Below are 20,309 nucleotides of genomic sequence, written 5' to 3'. Positions count from 1 at the left end.
CAATTTGCAGACATGTTCGTATGTACCGTTGTTTGTAACTCGAATGTTTGTAAGTAGGGGAGCGTCTGTACTATTACCAGCATACTGCAGTTGAAGCAATAATCCTAATTTTGATTGACTTTTTGGAAACATTCTGAAAAATTTGCTTTCAAGGACTTTGTAAAATAGAATGGTGGACCAGAACTAGCATATTGCTGAACAATATCATTGCACCATATTATTCTATTTTGTGGAATGTACTTGAACCCATTGGCTGTCAGTATATGGTCCGCATTTGGAGGCTTACGCTAGTTCGCAAACTTTATTTTTCCAATTTTCGCCCATTTTGATTGGCCTTAAATAACATTGGCGCCCCAGTCAAAGCGGATGTGACGTCTTTGGCCGTCCACGGCAGCCAAACCCCATCATTTGCACGATCACTTTTTGGTGTTGGTGTCTGTGACTAACAATGGCAGCCAAAGAAAGCTCCTTTCTTTGCTCTCGGTGTAAAAACGCTTCATTTTTCTTTTTGCTTTTTCAGGTCCGCTCCGTCAATGGAAGCCGATCCCAGATCGGGCTCCGGCTCTCCCGCGTGACATGTGTCGACAGACTTGGCCCCGCCCACCCCGAGCCGGCGGGGGATAGGGGGGGGGGCGCTTTGCTGCCGAGTTGAAGCGCGACAGCCGGGAGAGCGCACCGGCGACTTGGACGCGCTGCAACTTTAGTGAGTAAGTGGCGTGCCCAAAAGCTCAATTCCATCTTGCCGATTTGTTCTAAAAAAACTGTGCGTGCGCTCGCTCGCCGCTTAGATGACGGCAGGATCTCGGGAGGGGAGCCGTCCGTCCGTGAGCGCTTCCTCGCCAGTGCAACGCCGCTGAACTTTTTGGGAGTCTGTGCTCAAGCCATGAACTTCCCGTGAGTACTCTTAAAGTGTTTTTTGAGGAGGGGGGGATGCTACGGGCTGTTGTTTTCCCCCCACTCGGACCGGACGCGTAAACTCACCGAGCTACTTCTCTCTCTCTCTCTCTCTCACTGACAGGCTTTGCGTGTTGGCGCTGCTGTTAGCGCTGAGCTCTTCCAACCACGCAGTGAGTGCCATTTGTTTACTAGCATGACGCCAATGTTTATTCGTGGAGGACGCAGATGTGCGTGCACTTGGCAACCGCGGCTGACACGGGTCCACTTGGACTTTGGGCTTTTTTTTTAATATACAAATGATTCTCCACATGTGCACCTGGCGCCACTTCCAAATCCTACCATTGACTTCTAGCGGCGGAGAAAAATCTAGTCCCCCGTCGGAGCGATCCCGCCGACTCCGCCCCCTTCATTCATAGTTATTAGCGCAGAGATGGAGCCACGCCCACCGGGTGATCCTCACCCTGCTTGGAGTGGTGAAGTCCTGTTCCCAAATCAGTTTGGAACATCTACTTTCTTGTAAAATTTCATATTTTAAGAGCAGCCTGACAATTGCCCCTCTTTTTAGAAAAAATAAATAATAACTGCCCCTTAAAAAATCAGCAGTATAGACATTGCGGACGCAACAAATGATCCATTGTAGCTTCACTTTGTTCTCCCAATGATTATATTCATACACTGTCTATTTTTATGGCTTGAAATGTGTTTTTATGCACGGTGCACAAATGCTCTGTTGAATTGCACGTGTTGAAACGAGTCAGAAGTCGGATGTTTCAAGCTAATTTGTATTGCCGTGGCAACATTCCAATTTGGGCCGCAAGGTAAGACCAAATCCACATGAAAGCCAATCCACAATCTGACTCTTTTGCGCACGCACCGGTCGGTCCAAATCCCTCACTGAACCCCCCCCAGAACCAAAGCCATCATTAATTTATCCGACGTAGCCACGAGCGAAATGCGTTTTATTGCCGAGCGGAAAGGGGGCCTCCAAAAGTGACAAAATCCACGCGTGTGGCACCCACATCAAATCATACGCTGCAACTTTTGCGGGGGTGAGAGATTTTGGGGGGAAATCCCCGCCAGAAATAGCTTGCCTTCAATTTGCCTCTCTTTTGAAAAGTTTGTTTTTGATTTTTCTCAAGGGGGGGAGCAAGCACACGCTATCGCTTTGCCCCTCAATTGGTCGCGCTGAGATCCGGGCCGGGGGGGGAGCCGGAGGTCACGGCGGAGGTCACGCCGGCACAAAGGCGGCCGCGGCCACCGCTTAACATTCCGCCGCCCGCTCTCCAGATTGGTTTATTGCCCCCCCCCAAACTCGGACGACGGCGACATCTCTCTCGTCTTTCTGGCACGTCATCATCTTTCTTAACGACGCCCGTCTCTTGTCGGAAGAGCGGGCGGGCGTGTGCGTACGTACGTGCTTATTTTTCCATGCTGTCTTTGGTGGTGGGGGGGGGGGGGGGTGCTCTTTTTTTTCCGTCCAATTATCATTTGCATGCCTGTGCAGAGGGAACACATCTTCTATTGTGTTCAGCCCCCAGCGTAACTTGTGGGGGCATGTGGCGAGCGGCGGGCTGATTTTTACAGCGGCACGAACGTTCCAGGGTCAAGACGGCACATATTTGCCCCCCGGTCCCGCTCCATGGTCATTTTAATCCAAACAAACATTGGCACGGCTGAAGGTGGATCGGCCCGGCCACGAAATCTTCTTTTATTCATGCAATGTATGCAATTTCCAGGTCTTTCCGACCCGGCGGGTCATCGTGCCGACCTACCTTGGCCTCGGGGGTGGGAGCTTTGCGTGAGCGAGGAAACTTTTGCTCCTAAGCCCTTATTGGATGTGCCGCTTATTTGTTTTTCTCCGTCTTCCCCTTTCTAATAAGTCCAAACGGCGGCAGCCAAAAGAAATGATGCGAGAAAAACACAGCCCCGGGCTGCAGAAATGCCACGACATATTGCGGAATCATTCCGCGCCAAGGGAATATATATTAAGCGCTAATGGCGGCACACCGGCGCACGCCCCGACCTGTTCTGGACTTGTTCTTGAACGGCGGCGGTTTTCCCGGCCGTGTCGTGTCGGCTGTCCGTAAACGGGCTCCCGATTTTGTCTCCCCAACATTCTAGCTTTTGGGGGATACCTGAGTCCGCCTTTGGGCACAAAGGACTTGTGCCCAATCTTCTTAAAAGAGCTCGTACTCTTTTGTTTGCCGATTGGCAACGGGCAAAACCTATACGGGAGCTTTCTTCCAGTCCTCGTTCCCAATGCACGCGACGGGCCCACCGAGACCCCTGACCCAAAAGCCCCTTTAATGAGGGGTACGGGGTGGCAGAGCCATTGTGCAAGCCACGAAAAATGGAAGAAAAACAAGAAGACTTGGTCCCGGTTCTGGTTCTGGTAATCTTAACCTGGCACGATAAGGAGAACATTTCAAGTTTCTGCCTCTCGTGTTGCCCCTCTCGCTCGGTTCTTGTTCCCAAAATAGCCGGCTCGCTCATTCAGAAGCAAAGGGGGGCGGATTGTTGGCTTCATAGTCGCTCGCTGCTCGTGTTCGGCTCCGTCAAGTTTGGATCAATTAGGAGCTTGTTGTCTTTCCTGACTGTAGTGGCAGGACTTTTAGCGGATTCATACTTATGTTTAAGATTGAACGGTGTGTAAAGTAGCCGTCCGGGGCCTTCCGGGGCCTTCCGGGGCCTTCCGGGGCCTTCCCAAATCTTGGCCAAACGGAGACAGTCATGCTGACAACATCTGTTTTGTACACATCCCCAGTGAATTCAGTGCTTTTGTCACAACATTCCCACCTGGGAAATCCTTTTGGAGGTGACCTTACCTCTGAGCTGAGGGCTTCACCATCTTTTTCCCGGCCAAAACTTGAACCCCCATGCTCGTTCTTGGAAAATGGGGAAATGGTCCCGCCCCCGATCACGCCATCCGCGCTCATTTCCACGAAGATCCACGGTTGTGTCGAAACAAAAATGTTCCCTTCCCTCTCGCCGTGGATACATTCTGTTCTGTACCGTATATACAAAGAGTCTCACCTTCTTTACACCTACCGCAGGTGGGTCTGGAATGCATCCCCCCGAGGCTTGACTGCACATGCCGTTATTTAAGACTCTCGGAGTATGGGAAGCTATCGCTGCCGCTCCAAGTAGAACGGGAGGGGCCCCCACAGATAAGATAACTTGGGGATGTGGAGGCGAGAAAAGGGAAAAAGTCCAGGGCTAACTCGTTGGTCCATCCGCAGGAGTTTTGCCATTTGTTTTTTTTTCCCAATGCGGAATGAGCCGCATCGACAGCCAGAGTCCCACTTTGATGTCGACGCGGCGCCGGCGGCTAGGGAACCTATGGAAATTCCTGTCACGGTCTATCCGCCCGGGTTGAAAAGTGACGGCCTTATCGGCACTCGATCGGGAGCTGCTTCCCACAAGAAAGAACGGGCGAGTTGAGTTGTGGCGGTGGAAGCCGGCAGTTTTTGGAGCTCGGCCAAACGTCGGACGAGGCGCCACCGGGCCCGACCAAAAGCCTAACCCTTAGCCTCCGTGCCGTCGGTGGGCCACACGGGGTCTGATGACTCGCAAACCTTTTTAAAATAGCCGAGACGGACGCAGTGTCGGGTTCCGCGCGACTCATCTTCGCTCGGGGGCGCTCCCCATATTGTGCATTAATTGTCCGTCTAATTTGGAAAAACAGGCGCTTCCGGCCCAAATGTTTTGGGATCGCAGATCCAAATTAAGATGGCTGCGCCTTCCCGCTCGTGGGCCGGCGTTGACCGAGTCCCACCTATCGTATCTGGAGCAAACAAACGGCGTGCCCGGGAAGAATTGGCGCCCCGGGCCGTGTTTGACTGCGATTACCAGCCACTGTAAAAGAGAGAGAAAGAAAGAAAAGAAAAAAAGGGCCAAGGGAAAGAGTGAAATGAATGCCGTGTCTTTTGTTGACAGTATGAAAAGGCACGGCCCGAGTGTTTGCCTCCCCTACCTGAAGCCACCCCGCTCCCCTTCCGCCATCTTTTCTTTTGTCCTCGCATTCCTGCCGTCACGAGGAGAGGAGGACAACTTCTCCAAAGCTCGCCGGCCAACGGGCGGGCGTGAAATCGCGCTTGTTGGCCGTCGGCTACGCTCCATTCTGTCCGTTCTGTCTGTCTGGAAATGCCTTGCTTTATGGATTTTTTTGAGATTAGGGAAGAAGCCCGCACAGCACACGCTACGTCGTCTTGACTTACTCGGTCCTCCTCCTCCTCCTCCTCCTCCTTCTTTGCCTTTGCCCACGCTGAATAGCGAGCACAAAGCGGCCCGACCTTTCACCTTTACCGCGGGGAGGTTCGGACGGGCGCGGGGAATGGAATTCTCGGCCCACGGGTGCCGGGAGACCGGCGGGGCGGCCCAGTAAATGTGCAACTGTCCACCGTTGGCTTTGGGAGCTGAACATTAACTGGCCCACTTTGCTGCCAGCCTTTCTTTGAAAAAGTGAGCCATGGCCCACCCGCCGGCCGAGATGGACGCGGCGCCGCTCGGCCGCGCTTTGCCTGGCCCTAAACATTCTTTAGGCTTCTACGGCGTTGCCGCTTTTGCCGTCATTCGCCGTCATTCCGTCAGTTTTTGCGGAAGTCACCGGGTCGGCTCTTTCTTCTTCTCTTTTTTCCCCCCTTGCCTTCGGACCAAACGACTCAAAGGCCACCGTTGACAAAATAACAACCCGTTGGATGGTTTACATCTTTGCGGTGAAAGTTGGACGGTACGCATCTTGGTGGGCGTGGCCAAAATCAGCCTGACCTGACCTTTCATCGGTCTCCGTCACACGAGCGCCTCTTTCCCGACCGTTAATGTTTTCAATTCCACTTGAGCTTGGAACGTAAATTGCGTCGGCCGGAAAGGTCAATCCTCGGTCTTCTCGGACTTCCCGTTGCGCCGCAAACTTTCAATCATGTCCACCGAGGATCCTACGGCTTTACGAGGGACCGACGCCGCTCGGCGGGAAAACAAAATTCCCCGAGCTCCGACCGCCGTCGCCCGGCGTACCTGCCGGGGCGCCGCCGTCGCCGCCGTCTTTGGGGCCCCCGTGGCTCCATTCCCACGCGCCGGACGGAGATATACGAGGATGAAAAGCCACGGAGGAGGTGGCCGGCGAAGAGGAGGCGCAGACAGGTGTGTGACCCCTCCGAGGAGGCGGGGCGGTTGCCATAGCGATGAAATGGAATGTCCGCATCACCCCCGGCGACTCTTCATTAGCTCTCGGCGGGTCCTTAGCACGGACCCGTCCCCCATTCTGCCGGTGGTGGATTCCCCCACGACCGGAAGGATGGCGCGACGGCGCAACGGCACCCCTCTCGAACGGTTTTGGGTTCGTTTCCGGTGAAGCCGGAAGTGGTGGCGGTAATCCGCCTGTTTTCTTGCCATCAACGGAGTCATGAAACAACATTTCTGGAGAAATTGTACACAGTCATTGAGATTTGTTGTGGCAGTTATTGTTGTCGCTAGCCTTCACAATGCATCCATTCAAGTTTGCCGTCTTTGCTCGACGTTACATGGCGGTAACCCGACCCGCGCGGCTAATGCTAAAGGCATCCGTGCGTCCCGAAAAGCCGAGCCCAAGCTTTCGGAGGCGGCGCAACGTGATCCCGGCCAAATGCTGGAAAAGAGCGGAAAGGTGAGAAGCTTCTGGATTCCTTCCATGCACTTTTCATCACTCCGCCATCTACAAAGAGTGGGCGCGGGGTCCGAGGGGGGGGGGCCCTAACCAAAGCCTGTCCCGTCCCGCCTCGCCCCACCCCGCCATGTCTTGGGCAGCCCTACTAGTGTCGTTTACCGTGTGTTCCCTTTCAAGGAGCGTGGGGCAATGAGGCGCTTGCGCAGGCCCCTGACCTCCAAAGTCAGCAGGTTTCAAGAGCTCTCCCGGGGCCCCTTAAGCCCCTCGCACCGAGCCAAGCACCGCCCGGGGACCGCGCCGTTTAAAACCTCAAAGACCGGCTCCGTGCCTGCGTGTGGGCTCGGCTCCAGTTCAAATCCCGCGGCGGGTCGCCAGCTTTTGGCTCGCCGGGCTTTTGGCCCTCCGGCGCAGCTTTTGCTAGTGGATATGTGCTCCAAAGAAGGAAAAGAATGGCACAATGGCGGCTATCTTGTTGTCATTTCGCTCGTTCACGGGGAGGGAGGACCTTTTCTGGTTAACTCAGTCGGTGGCGGCAACTCATTGCTGTTGCGTTGTTGGTTAGAGGCAATGTTCCCTTTTTTGGTTTGTCTGGGCAGAAAGACAACCTCCCTGAGCACACTGAGTACCGGTGTGAACAACATCATCATCGCTCGCTATGGGCGCACACCAGTATCACACCTGCCATATGTCTACTACACATAAATGAGTTAGTAATAATAAAATGGAATGATTAATATCTATGAATGGGCAGCCCGGCGGATGAGTGGTTCACGCGTCGACCTCACAGCTAAAAAAAATGGGATTTTATTTTGTGCGCTCCATATGATTTGCTGTGCGCAGAGAAGACGAGAGTAGTGTGCAATTGCGCACGCGCGCAGCTTAGAGGGGATATTGGTTAGAGGTCTATCATAGTGCTTTGCTTTTTGCTCTCTGTCTCAGTCTTTTTCAGAGTTGTGTCCATTTGGGGCTGAGCCTTGTGTGGGGCCCCCTTCGCAATTTATGGACCTTTTTGCATAACTATGAAGAGCCGTAAATTAACCACCCACCCGGGTCATCCCGATGGTCTCCCCGAGGCCATCGGGGCCCTCCCCCTTCCATAGGCGCCGCTCTGGTCTCCGTCCAGCGCCCGGGGCGAAATGCAGGCCGCAGCCGGCACTCGCCCGGCGGCGCCGCTCGTTCTACGTTTTTTTTTTTGTCACGTGTCTCCTGGCGAGGAACCCAGATCGACCCCCGTCGCCACGTGCGTGCCAAGCGTCTCCGCCTCTCCTTAGATTTGACGGCCTTGTGGAAAACATTCCCCCGGGGGGGTGGAAAAGTTGGGCGCCACCCGACCAACACGCTCCGTCGGCGCGCCACGGCATTGAACGGCGACGGCGCGGAACCCGAATGCGGACGGGCAGAAAGAAGTAAGCGCGGCGGCGCATTCCTTCTTTAATAAAAGTGTTGCAATATCTGGCGGCTGAGAAGCAAGTGCACCTGTGTGGAGAAATGAGAGCACAGACAGGATATGACCTGCTCTCTCTCTCCAGCTGTCTGCTTTTAGCCGGCGGGAGTTTCAACTTGTCCGACCGACGCTCACGCAAGTCGGAAGACGCCGCCATCCATCGCCTGCCATGGAGGAGGCGCGTGACGCCTCCGGCCTTTTCCCAGCTCTTTCCCGGTGGGAGCCTCGCCTTCTCGGAGGTCCTCGTGGACTCTCCCGACGGGCGCCCCTCGTCTGGGCTCTCTCTCCGATTGTCTCCTCTTTGATTTCCCCCATAAAAGTTCCCCCGGCGCATGCCTGCGTCCCCGACATGGAAACGGCGACCCCCTCCGCCTCGACACGTTTAGGGCTCCTCGCCGGCCGGTATAGAAAGTTCCCACTCGCGGGCCAAAACGCGTCCCTAAATCCCGTGGCCATAAAGGGCGGCGTGACAGGACGCGGCGAAATCGCAGTGTGGGAACCGTGGCCCCAAGTGGAGTGGACGTGAAGTGGCGCTCTCCGATGGAGCCTTTGAGGGAGATTAGTCAAGCGGGGGACGCATTGTGCGCAAATTCCTCAGCTAACCCCCACATTCCTCCTTTCTTTTGGCGTGCCATCCACCTATATCACAAGCTATTGTCCCATCTTGCCACGACACGCCTGAGCCAAAAGACGCGCCCCCTGTTTCGGGAACCTCGACAGCGCGCTCCAGATTTATCTTCTGGGGTGCCCGGGGCTCTCTGTCAGAGTGCGCTCGACTGTTTCGGGGTGTTTTTGACATTGGCTTTTCCGCGGGAAGCCGAGCTTCAGTTCGGTCCGGTCGGAGCGCTTTTTGTCCAGGCGCCCTTTCACAAATGGCGACTCTGCCTCCGCAAAGCGGGTAAAGCGGTCAATCATTGAGCGTTCCGTGCGATCGCCCTCGTCGATGATTAAACCCCGGCTCTTAATCATTGGACGAGGTTGGCGTCGCGGGCCAGATCCCGAAGGTGCCCTCGCACCCTCCGACCATTGGCGCTCAGATTGGCCCGGAGGACTTTGGTTTTGGCTCGGGATCTTTTTGTCAAACTGCCGGGAGATGAAAGCAGAGTTTGCGTCTGTCTATAGGTGAAGAAGACCTTTCAAGTCTTGAAAAATGTGGCCTCCTGTGCAGACTTGCCTACGTCAAGTCAAGTGAGGCGGGTGGGCCATTCCCCCGCTTTCCCCCCCTTTCCACTCCCGTCGCCCCCTGCCGTGCAAAAGGCCGACTCTCGCCGGCGAACGCGTGCCGCCGCCAAAGAAACGCCTGTTGACTTTCCACCGGCGGGTGTGGAATTTGCCAGTGTGTGCGCACGGAGAGCCCAGCCCGGCCCGGCCGGCTCAATGTGTCTGCTTCCGAGAGAACCCCCCCCCCCCAAAAAAAATACGTTTAGTCGGGCACTGTCCTAACATTTATGCTGTTCTTTCAAATTTGTTTGATCAACACTTGTAAGAGGGGGAGATTTATCGCCCTAATAATTAGCCGCTGGCTGGATGTTTGCCACTCTCGCCGGGGCCGTGTGTTTACTCGGCGCTATAAATCCACAGAGTAGCGCCATTTACGCGCTTGGTTTTGATGCGGCCTCTTTTTACGCTCCTTCTTACCCGGCCAACCACGGGTGCCGTCGTACAAAAAGTGGCGTGCGGGATTTGGAATCCGGTTTAAGCTTTGCCGGGCCGGGAACAGAATTTTACAGAAATTCTCCCGACCCGGGAGTTTCGAATCCGAGCGAGGCCGCCGTTTTACGCGCGACAGCCGGTTTGCCTCGGGGTCTCGCGCTGGGTGGCCCCCGCTTCCGTGAACTCCGACGCCAGCCGGCCCGTGTATGGAATAAACAGTAAAGCGGGGCCGCCGCCGCCGCCGCCGTACGGCCAAACACAGCTGCTTAGCCTCCCGCGGCGGGCGGCGGCGGCGAGGTCACGCCAAGAAGATGGCGGAGGAGAGGGAGATGAAAGCGCTGTGTTTTTGAAAGGTTTCTCATCTGGAGCTGGGCGGAAGAAGTTTCCTCCGACTTTGACTGCGCTAGAAAAACAGAGGCGTGCGTGACCACGCGGGAGGAATTCTGTCATTTTCATCTTCTTCCTCGCAGCCTCCCAAAACAAACACTCCTGTCCCGTCATGCCACGCGCTCGCCCGCCTTCAAATGGTATTTTTCCCTTTTCTCTCTCTCTCTCTCTCTCTCTCTTTGGGGTAACCCGAGACACGGATAACATCTGCCGGCAAGTTGAGGCGTCCCGCATGCACGCACGACTGTTTGGACAGCGCGGCGGCGTGAGAGAAGAGGCGGCTTGACGGCTAGGCATCGAAAGACACCAGTGCCGAGATGACACGCGCCACTCGGAAGAAGAAGAAGAAGAAGCGCTCTTTTCTGCCTCCCAAAGTCTGCCTTTCCCATGCTCGGCTTTCTTGGCCTCCTTCTGTCACACCGATTAGAAGAGCGCGGGAGATCAGAGGCGGCCCGCCTCGGACCTGCGCCGTTGACCCCCACCATGCCTCCGCCTCCCCCTCCTCACCTCGCCTGGCCTTGCCCTGCCTTCCCTTCCCTTCCCCTCCCCACCCGCCATTGTGGCAAGCTTTCAACAGTCGCATCAGATCCGCTCTCCTCTGTCCAACCGTCCTGGCGCGCCGCTAATCTTTGTTAACGGCCCCGCTCGTATCCCGAAACATTCTCCCTTCCGATCCAAGTGCCTGTCTACTTACTAAAACTGAAAAGGATGCCATTGTTCCCTTGAACCTCAGGCAGGGCCACCTCCGACCTCCCATTGACCCCAAAGCAACATGGGGGTCACCGCGCCGGTGTCGGGGCCTCGGCCGATCCACCGGCGGCGGTTTAAATGGGCATCTGGAGAGCCCACGCGGCGAGACGTGGCCTTCTTTATGTCTCCCATGAAGTCCCAAAGACGGGCTATTTCAGGAACGCCACCCTGAGCGCCCAGGGTTAATCTTGTCGTTGATTGGGAGTTTAGAAGATGCAAAACTCTCACAAATTGCCAGCATAACCCTCACTTTTTGTGATCTTTTTTTTGTTGTCTCGACAGGGGCCCAGTAGCGACGAGCCGTGTGCCGGTTTGGACTGCAGCAGAGGATGCCGATGCAACCCGGAAAAGGGATCCAGGGTGAGTCCTTCCTTTCTTTTTCCACCTTTTTCCCCACGTCGGCAGGCAGGCAGGCAGGCGCAAAAGTCAAAGCTTAAAGTCACGAGGTTAGCTGGCTAGCCGTGTAGCTTCCGTAGCTTCCGTAACTTCCGTAGCGCCGCCCCGACAAAAGGCAATTTCTTTCTCAATAAGTTCTTTGGGGCTTTCTGAAAGCCAAGAGGGAAATTGCTTTTACTTGCTTTGGACATGTCCAAACGTTCTCCTCACTGTCCGATGCTAATGCCTGAGGGAAGGAGGGAGGCTAGGGAGGGGGGACTGGTCGCCGCCCCCCCCCCCAGGTGATGTCCAAACACAGCAGCGAGATGCAATCCAGATGCGCCCTTGTTTTTACTTTGATTAAAGTCCGAGGGGCTCGATGTTCCCCAAAGGAGGAGATCTAGGGATCTTCAGATCTTTTGTTTGGACAAGAGCGCGCCACCTTCCATTCGTTTGATCTGAAAACATCCTCTCGCGCCCGCCGAACGCCGACGGACCCTCGGGGTCAGGCGCGGACGGATTCCGCTCGGCGCCTGCGTCCGTGCGCCAACTTGGAATAACCGCGGCTTTGCATTTATCCACGGCGGGCTGGAGGTTAAAAGAAGACAAAACAATCCCGCTGGAGAGGGAAAGAAAGCAAAGCGCCAACGCGCCCTTTCCAAATAACCGCGTCTCGGCGGGATTCCGCCATTAAAAAAAACATTTTTCTCCGTATAGACTCCCTCCGAGCCGTGGCCCAAACCTTTGAGTTGGACGCGGTCGAGCGCACGCCAATAAGCGCGGGCGGGCGGGCGGGCGCACGGCGGCTCCGCTTGAAGCCGGCCGGACCATGAAAGTCGCTCGGCGGCGTTGCGAGACCGCCGCCGCTTTGATCTGCTTTTTGAGCACCTTGCAATATAGGCCCTCTACGCTCTAGCGCCACTCCTTTGTTCGGCGGCCTGCTTTTGGACGCCGCCGTCTTATCGGCCACGGCCGCCCTTTCATCCGAGCATCGCCGGGGCCCCTCGATGGCATGTTAGCGGCCGTTATAGCGCCCACCTCCCGGTAGCGTCTGAACCTGCTCGGCCCGGTTCATTAATTTCGATGAATTTGGGATGGGACGTCTGTCGCCGTCAACGGTTGCCAAAGACTTGAGCCACGCTCACTTGTGTAAGTGCGAGGGAGGGAGGGAGGGTTGCTTCGGGAGGGAGGGAGGGACACAATATGCAGCAAATTGAGCCCTGCTTGTTGTTGCTGTTGGCTTTTAAAAGTGTGCGCTCTAGCGCCCTCCGCTGGCCATGTCCGCCAACTGCATTCATCCACATTTCCAGTTCCGTCGATCACGACAGTTGCAAGATTGTACTTTGTCACTTCCTAGTATATTAGTCAATGACCTCCGAGTCACTTCATGGTTGTATATATATATATATAAAATAATAATAACAACATTTTCCCTCCCTTAGACAAATGCAGGTGTCCCATCCACTTGCAGTACGAACAGTCTCATATTTTCTAAATATGCTATCTGTATCGTTCACTCCGGGTATTGTCCATATTCTGAAGCGTCGTCACTCGCGCTTCCCAGACCGTGATCCCAAAAATGTGCAAATCAGCAGAGACTCTGTATTAACAAACTGCGGCGGCTAAATAAATACAGCTGGATGGGACTGGAGTGTATGCATGCGTGTTTGCATTTTCAAGCGGGTGACTGGCGCCTTCTCTCCTAGCGTTCCGCCGCCACGACGTCCGAAGGGAGCGGAGGGACCCTCCGAGGGGAGGCCTAAACATCCTGCCACCTGGGCGCCGCCGACGTCGTTAGCGTGGCCTAGCGAGCGCCCCGTTCACGTTTCTGGTCCGGCCCCGCCCGGGTGGATTTCCCGTCTGCCGAGGAAGACCCTCCCACCCACCGCGGCGGGCCAAATCCCCCCCACCCTCCTCCTCCACCCGATTGGCCAAATCTCCCCCCGCCGGCATCGCCAAATTCTGCCCCCGTCACCATCCTACAGTGAGCACGCGGCGTGACAGTTAAATCTTCCGCCCGCCGGCAGAACAATACGGCCGTTTGGAACCCCCTCCCCTCCCGACGTCCGTGGCGAGCTCGCACACAAGCCAAAGTGTCAGGAAGCCAGGCGGGCCCTGGATGGGAGCGCCGAGGCCGGCCGGCTTAGCGGCCCCCAATGCGCCGCTTTGTGTCCTTTGTGCCGGAGGGGATTTAGACCTACGAGCTGACCACTCTGCTGGAAGATGATGAGGATGAGGATGAGGGTAGAAGGTCCGCTCGGGGCCGACCGGAACGTCCAATGGCGGACCGCGGCCCGGAGGCGGCGGCTCCTCCGGACCGCTCGTCCTAGGGGCGGGGCTCCGGTGATCCGGTCCGCCGCCATTGACGTCTCCGGACGGGGGTGGAAAATGAGGTCGGAGGCTAACGTGGAATCAAAATGATGATATTCTCGTTTGCTTTCCGCGGAACACCTTCCCTTCCCGTCGTTTCGCTGCCCCTCGCTGGCCAATATGTGCAATTGCAACTTGTAAAACTGGAGGAAAGTCATACTAGTAGTAGTACGTACGTATTTCTAACCGTATTCATTCAGTCTTTGTACTATTGTGTCCCGTGATTATTCCCCCCGCCGTAAACGGGATCCATCTTGGGGTTCGGCGGCGCTCGTGACCTTTGTCCTTTTTCTCGTCAGGGTCGTCCGGGGCCTCTGGGCGACGTGGGTCCGAGCGGGCCGGAGGGGTACCGCGGAACGCTGGGACCTTCGGGGCCCAAGGGAGAGAAAGGCCACATCGGCTTGAAAGGGCCGTCCGGACCCAAAGGAGACAAAGTGGGTGATGTTTGCCTTTTTTTCTCTCCACTAAAGTCTAGGACGCCATATCATAACGTGACCCGACATGACTTTTTCATACACTCTGCAGGGACCCATGGGAGTCCCGGGATTTCAAGGAAATGACGGCGTCCCGGTAAGTACACGCACTAGAGCTTCGGTGGTGGAGGAGGAGGCGCCTCGACGGCACTCTCGCCTTGTCGATGGCAGGGTCACACGGGTCAGCCGGGCGGCAGAGGACCGTCGGGCTTGGACGGCTGTAACGGGACCAGAGGGGAACCGGGCTATCCCGGCTTTGGCAGCGGGGCGCCCGGGAATCCCGGATTTGCGGTGAAGACCCGTCTCTCCGTCCGTCCGTCCATCGTGCCGCCTCCCGGTAACATCTGCGCCGTGTCTCCTAGGGGCCGTTCGGGCCGAAGGGTCAGAAAGGGGAACCGCGATACGTCGCGGACGGAGGAGGCGTGACCGTGAGTTCTCGCCGACTTAACCCGGAAAAAAAAAAAAACAAGCCGAAGAGTGTCCTCTCTCTGTCTCAGAACGTACCTGGTCTGCCTGGGGAAGATGGCCGACCTGTAAGATAAAGTTCACCCCTCATCCCTGTTGAATCATCCAATTTTGAAAATGTCTTTCCCCCCCGCAGGGAACTCCGGGTCCCACCGGGCCAGTCGGGTTCGCCGGCCCGCCCGGGCCCGAAGGATATTCCGTGCGTTGACCTTTGGCCTCCTACCGTGTGGCGCGGTACGATGAGTGAAGTTGCTTTGTCCGTTTTTTTCAGGGCCCGCCCGGTCCTCCCGGTCCACCGGGACCGATGGTAAGTAAAGAGACAAACGAAGGGCACGACCAACGGAAAAGCCGCCATCTCTCGCTATCCACCTCTTCTTAGGGGAGTCGCAGTGACGGCTATCAAGGCGAGAAAGGAGACAAGGTACGTTTTGGCCGTGGCGCCGTCCGTCGCTTTGTCGTTCCGCCTCGTTCAAAATGGTCGCTCCGCCAGGGGGACCTGGGTCTTCCGGGACCGAGCGGAACTCCGGGCGACGGCTCTCTGAGAAGCGAGCAAACGCTCACCATCTACAAAGGAGATAAGGTAGCCAATGGTGGGAAGGGGTAGACTTCATCGGAGCCTGACGGCTTGTCTTTTTTTTTCTTCTTTTCTCTGCGTCAGGGTGAAGCGGGACCCAAGGGCCTCCTCGGGTTTCCCGGGAACCGCGGCCCACCGGTAAGCGCTACCGTAAAACGAGTCTGCTCCCGTAAAACTGGCTGGTGTTACTCCCGTTTCAGAGCCCTTTTGGTTTCCGTGGGGAATTTGGAGAGAAAGGGGTGCCGGGATTCCCAGGAGCCAGAGTAAGACCCTTCTGTATTCCCCCCCAATTTTTTCTTTAAAAGCCTTAGCATTTTCTATCAAACATTTATTCTGCTGGGTCTGGCGGGTTATTTTCTTTAGGGTCTCCCAGGTTTTAACGGCCCTCCTGGTCTACCTGGACAGCAGGTAGGCTTTGAGCACATTTTGCCATCTTCATTTCCATTGGCTCAACTGGCCGGACTCAATCCAACAGGGATTCCGAGGGACTGCGGGTTTCCCCGGCCAACCGGGATTTGGCGGAGCCAAGGTAGGTAGACCGATCCACTCCGCTTCCTAATCTTTCCGCTCTGGTGCTCGTCCTCCGCCGCCGCCGTCGTTCATCCCGGCTGTCTATTAGGGAGACCAGGGAGAACCGGGACCGCCGGGACCTACCGCCTACGTCAACGGCGTGGGCGCCGCCGTTCAAGGTGAGCTTCCACGGCCAGAAGGCGTCCCAAGGGGAGAGAAATGGAAGTCTGTCTGGCCCTCAGGACCACCGGGCCAGCCCGGCTTTAACGGGCTTCCGGGCGCTCCTGGCGACCAAGGACCTCCGGGATTTCCGGGCCCGCCGGGCCTACCGGGATTGGTCGTCTACGATTCGGGTAACGTGCGCCGCCGTCGACTGGACGGAAAAGGAGCCGGCCCGTTTTTTTGACGAGGATGGCCTGCCCGCCTCCCTCCCTGTCCCGCTTTGTTGGCGCAGGTGGTTCCGGCCGCCCCGGTCTGCCGGGCACTCCGGGCCCGAAGGGAGAGAAAGGCGGCCCCGGCGTCCCCGGCTACGGAACGGAAGGACTCCCGGGTTCCCCCGGACTTCCCGGCGTCCCCGGGGCTCCGGGACTCCCCGGAACGCCGGGCCCCTCCGGTACGTGGACGGCGTTTTTCTCTTTTTTCGTGCGGCGGCGGCGGCGGCGGCCGGCGCCGATCGCCTCCGGCGCTTTTGACCGTGGGGTCGAGCCGACTGTAGAAGGGAGGGACGGGCGGCAGGGACGACAGGCTTCGAGCCGTAGAGGCAGCCATCTTTGAATGAAAGGCTGACTGAATTTACTGTCCTCCAAGGCCGACCCGAACAACCCTGCGTCATCTATCCCGAAAGGCCCACCGGTCAGTCAAATGCAGGTGGTATCCCCCAGGCAGCGGTCCCACGGGACCGCTCGCTGGGCCAGTAAGTCTTAAATGAGAAGCAGGCCAGCAAAGTCGACTTTGGGCGGCCCTACTCGGCAGCCTACTCTTAGCTTACTCTTAGCTTACGCTTTTGACTCGGTGCGAGGTGCAGCGCTCGGTAAGTTTGGCTTACATGCTGGTCTTTCGACTGCGAGCTGCTTTCCTTCTCTTTGGCCACAGGGTGTCGCCAGTGAACACGATTCCTGGATTTTACTTGCCCTGGGAATTGACAAAGTCAAAGTAGTACAACTCACGCAACGACCTGCTGCTAACTCTTAACCCAATTGGAGCTTTGCTCTGCGGGCACGGCAATGTAAAATCAGTGAATTTGGTTCACGCTTGATAAGAAGCTGTGTTATATAGAAATAAGATCTTAAATTTTAAAAAAAAAAGACAACCTTGCGCTTGGAGGCCGTCAACGCTTTTTTATGGCCAACGACAACAAACTAACACCGATTTCACACCGGCTCTCAGAGATGGAACATTTCTTATTTCCATTTTGTCCCGGGAGCCGCCCGGTGCGGGAGAGTCCGTGAGCCCACGGCGTGAAATCCCAAAGCCCTCCAATTTGTAGACGCGCCGTCGCCTTGACAAAAACCTTCCGCCGCCCTTTGCCAATGTGCTCTTCTGGTCGCAGTGTCGCCAACGGTCCCGGGGCTGCCCGGACTTCCCGGACTGCCCGGACCCCGAGGCCCGCCGGGGGAGCCGGGATACGGAGGTTACGTGGGTACGAAGCGGCGCCGACGCCCCGGTAGTCTTTGTCTCCTCTCACCCGCCCCGCTCTCCCCCCTATCTCCTCCCCAAGGGGATCCCGGCGACTGCGACTGCATCGGAGGCGGCACCGGGGGTGAGCCCGGCCCTCCCGGATCGCCGGGCGCCGGAGGTCGCCCCGGCTCCGACGGAGCCAAGGGCGAGTCGGGCGACGCCGGCTCGACGGGCTTCGCCGGCCTTCAGGGACCTTCGGTGAGTATGCCCCGTTTCCCCCCCCTCCACTTGGAAGCAGCCCCGAGACCATCGCTGCGGTCCCTCAGGGCCGTGCCGGCGAACGCGGTTTCTTTGGACGCAAGGGCGAGAAGGGCGCCTCCTACTACGTCAATTTGGGTTTCGGAGGCAAGGGAGAGCTGGGAGCCACCGGGCCCCGGGGCCCCACCGGCGAGACGGGAAAAGCCGGCAGGGACGGCTCGCCGGGCTTCACCGGACCGCCCGGACCTCCGGTGAGTGAGTGGAAGCGTTGGATGGTCATATGGCAGATGTGGCCTCACCAGGCGTCGCCTCACGTCATCAGGGGGACCCGGGATACGGCACCATCGGGGAGAAAGGTTTCCCGGGTTTCCCGGGCTCCAAGGGTCGCCCCGGAGCAGCCGGCGAGCCAGGCCGCGGATTTGCCGGTACCCCCGGTCTCCGGGGAGAACCCGGGGAACCCGGTCTATCGGGACTGCCGGGGCAGCCGGGTTTCCCCGGACCTAAAGGTAAGCGCCGTCCGTCCGTCCGTCTGCGGTCCGGACAGAGCCCGACGCGAACGGGATGCCCTTGGCGACCGTTCCCGCCCTCCTTCTTGCCAGATGGTCGCGGCCACGCCCCCACTCTTTAGGAGGGTTAGACAGTTAGGGTTACCCTCAGCTTTCCTTGCCCCTCCCCCAGCAGCTTCCTTCCCATTCCCGCCGCTCTCGCAAACCACACGATTAATGGTCTCCATTAATGAGCTTGTGTACGTACTCGTGCTTGTTGATAAATGGCTTGGATAGCGCGCTGATTGTCGCCACGCCGCCATCAGATTGACGCTCCGAAGCGCCGCTGTGATTGTTGCCTCCAAGTCATCCAATGGAACAGATTGCTGATGTTTTGTTTGATGAAGCCGATTTGGCGCATGCAAATGACCCTGACCGGCTTTGTATGCTGCTTTTTTTCTCTCTCTCTCTGTGTCTGTGTCTGTGTGTGTGTTTGCGTCTGCCTTTCCAAACAACCCATCCATCGCTCTGTCTCCCCGGCACCCCCGCCCGCCCGCCCGCGCACGTGCCTCCCGTCCAGGTGAAAACGGCTGCGGAGAACTTATTGGGAGCCAAGAGGGAACGGGTGGGTAACGAACCTTTCCGGCGTCACGCCACAAGTGCCCTCCTCGAGCTTTGTCGCCAGAGTGCTCGTGATCCCCAAAGCCAACGGGAAACCCGTTAGCACTAAAAAAAAACATGCCAAGCGCCTTTCCTACTAACTTTGCCGTCATGAACCAATGGACTTGACAATTGTCAGTCAACCAATCGATCTAGGGTGCTTTTAAGAATCGTTTAGCAGACCATCCTTGCCCCCATGTTTGTATGGCGGCTACATTTTCTGTGACCGTTCCCAGGCCGAGTGATTCCTTGCGCCGTGTCCGGTGAGGCGGGAGTTCCCGGATTTCCCGGCGTTCCCGGACGGCCAGGTGAGGGGGGAAAAAAAACTCCGCCTTTTCTTTCTTCTCCTTTTCAGTTGGCTTTTTCCTAAACCTACAAGTTCGGCCACGGTGCCAAAAACAAAAAAACAGAAGGACAAACTGTGATGCTCTTTCTGCGCGCCAGGTCCGAAAGGTCAGCCGGGCTCGCCCGGGGGCTCCGGACGTCCGGGATTCGACGGCGCCAAGGGAGAGAGGGGAGACGGCGGCTACGGTGGGCGGCCTGGACCGCAAGGTAGGCGGCCCGCATGGTTTTGCAAAATGTGCCTCTCGCTCTACCCGCGGAAAGTCGCCGTAGTTAGATAATACCATATTTTCACGACTATAAGGCGCACTTAACAGTCTTACGTTTTCTCCAAAATAGACAGGGCGCCTTATAATCCAGTGCGCTTTATATATGGACCAATACTAAAATTGTTATCACGATAAAATCAAATAAATCAATCGATAGGGTACACCATCCTCTACAGCTCTCACAACTACGGCAAGCAACCCCCGACTACTATTTTCCCTGTAGAAAAAGTACTGCGCAGTGACTGCTGGGCTATATAGTTCTTTTGTCAATACACCCAGTATGACGGCTAGCACACTAATTTGGTGCTCGCCGTCATTCCGGCTGGAGAGCTCCTGCCGCTAGATGTTGGCGTGGACATCGACATCAACACAGCTTTACGAAGGGTGGCAGGCAGCGCCGGGCTAGTTACGCTAGCTACTAGCTAGCTACTATTTGCGAATGGATTGTCGCCGCCTGGACGAATGTATAAAACTCAGCGTTTTCCATGACTCATTTGGACAATTGTTCAATTCGGACACAGAAAATGAGGACTTTGATGGATTTGTGGGTGATGATGACGTGAGTACATTGTAAAATGGCTAAATAAAGTACAACCCAACTCAGTTTTCCTTCCGTTGCCTTTTTAAAAACGGGTTTTTAGCGTGTGTCCGTATGTTTAAGCTGGTGTATGTTTTGCCATGTCTGGCTGTGTCTTTAAAACCGGTGCATCCTATGTGTGTCAAATACAGAAATAGCACTCGTTACTGACACTGCGCCTTTAAATCCATTGCGCCATATAGTCGTGAAAATATGGTAGTTTGAATTTGTACATTGCCATTTGTAAACCAAAAAACAGGCCTAAATGATTTCTCCTCGTCCAGGTTTCCCCGGGCCCAGAGGCGACGGCGGGCTTCCCGGCATCCCGGGTCGCAGCTCGGACGGGGCCGGGGGAAAGGACGGCCTCCCGGGACGCCCTGGGGCCAAGGGCCAGCCCGGAGAAGTCCTGGGAGCCACGGCGGGACTGCCGGGTCGGGACGGTTTCCCCGGTGCCCCCGGGGACAAGGGCCAGCCGGGGACGCCGGGAGGGCCCGGATCACCCGGTGCGTGGCCTCGGCCCCCTACGGGTCACCGCAGTACGTCCACGCGATGGCCACACGTT

At 56.7% G+C, this 20,309-nt stretch overlaps 1 protein-coding gene across 4 annotated transcripts in view; it reads left to right on the top strand.

The window, feature by feature from the left end:
* The window catches only part of col4a6 (collagen, type IV, alpha 6), a 44,104-nt gene that overhangs the window by 17,940 nt on the left and 5,855 nt on the right, over nucleotides 1–20,309 (top strand). The window contains exons 4-32 of one of the 4 annotated variants that reach the window (XM_077588044.1): nucleotides 521–703; nucleotides 789–894; nucleotides 1,019–1,067; nucleotides 11,055–11,132; nucleotides 13,817–13,951; nucleotides 14,043–14,087; nucleotides 14,162–14,281; nucleotides 14,353–14,418; nucleotides 14,488–14,523; nucleotides 14,592–14,654; nucleotides 14,727–14,762; nucleotides 14,835–14,876; nucleotides 14,946–15,035; nucleotides 15,114–15,167; nucleotides 15,230–15,292; nucleotides 15,393–15,437; nucleotides 15,505–15,558; nucleotides 15,649–15,718; nucleotides 15,782–15,892; nucleotides 15,994–16,152; nucleotides 16,347–16,391; nucleotides 17,089–17,178; nucleotides 17,257–17,414; nucleotides 17,483–17,665; nucleotides 17,737–17,920; nucleotides 18,480–18,524; nucleotides 18,796–18,867; nucleotides 19,004–19,111; nucleotides 20,032–20,250. In XM_077588044.1, coding sequence (XP_077444170.1) covers nucleotides 884–894; nucleotides 1,019–1,067; nucleotides 11,055–11,132; nucleotides 13,817–13,951; nucleotides 14,043–14,087; nucleotides 14,162–14,281; nucleotides 14,353–14,418; nucleotides 14,488–14,523; nucleotides 14,592–14,654; nucleotides 14,727–14,762; nucleotides 14,835–14,876; nucleotides 14,946–15,035; nucleotides 15,114–15,167; nucleotides 15,230–15,292; nucleotides 15,393–15,437; nucleotides 15,505–15,558; nucleotides 15,649–15,718; nucleotides 15,782–15,892; nucleotides 15,994–16,152; nucleotides 16,347–16,391; nucleotides 17,089–17,178; nucleotides 17,257–17,414; nucleotides 17,483–17,665; nucleotides 17,737–17,920; nucleotides 18,480–18,524; nucleotides 18,796–18,867; nucleotides 19,004–19,111; nucleotides 20,032–20,250 — 2,431 coding nt within the window. In that variant the 5' untranslated portion in view covers nucleotides 521–703; nucleotides 789–883. Of the gene's footprint in view, nucleotides 1–520; nucleotides 708–788; nucleotides 895–1,018; nucleotides 1,068–11,054; nucleotides 11,133–13,816; nucleotides 13,952–14,042; nucleotides 14,088–14,161; nucleotides 14,282–14,352; nucleotides 14,419–14,487; nucleotides 14,524–14,591; nucleotides 14,655–14,726; nucleotides 14,763–14,834; nucleotides 14,877–14,945; nucleotides 15,036–15,113; nucleotides 15,168–15,229; nucleotides 15,293–15,392; nucleotides 15,438–15,504; nucleotides 15,559–15,648; nucleotides 15,719–15,781; nucleotides 15,893–15,993; nucleotides 16,153–16,346; nucleotides 16,392–17,088; nucleotides 17,179–17,256; nucleotides 17,415–17,482; nucleotides 17,666–17,736; nucleotides 17,921–18,479; nucleotides 18,525–18,795; nucleotides 18,868–19,003; nucleotides 19,112–20,031; nucleotides 20,251–20,309 lie in introns of all 4 variants that reach the window. The other 3 variants (XM_077588043.1, XM_077588046.1, XM_077588045.1) reach the window with 3 other exon arrangements.

Source organism: Stigmatopora argus, chromosome 20 (genome assembly GCF_051989625.1).
Source record: "Stigmatopora argus isolate UIUO_Sarg chromosome 20, RoL_Sarg_1.0, whole genome shotgun sequence".
In the NCBI taxonomy this organism is placed as follows: Eukaryota; Metazoa; Chordata; class Actinopteri; order Syngnathiformes; family Syngnathidae; genus Stigmatopora; species Stigmatopora argus.
The sequence above is the reverse complement of the archived record's forward strand: the minus strand, read 5'-3'. Positions and strand labels throughout refer to the sequence as shown.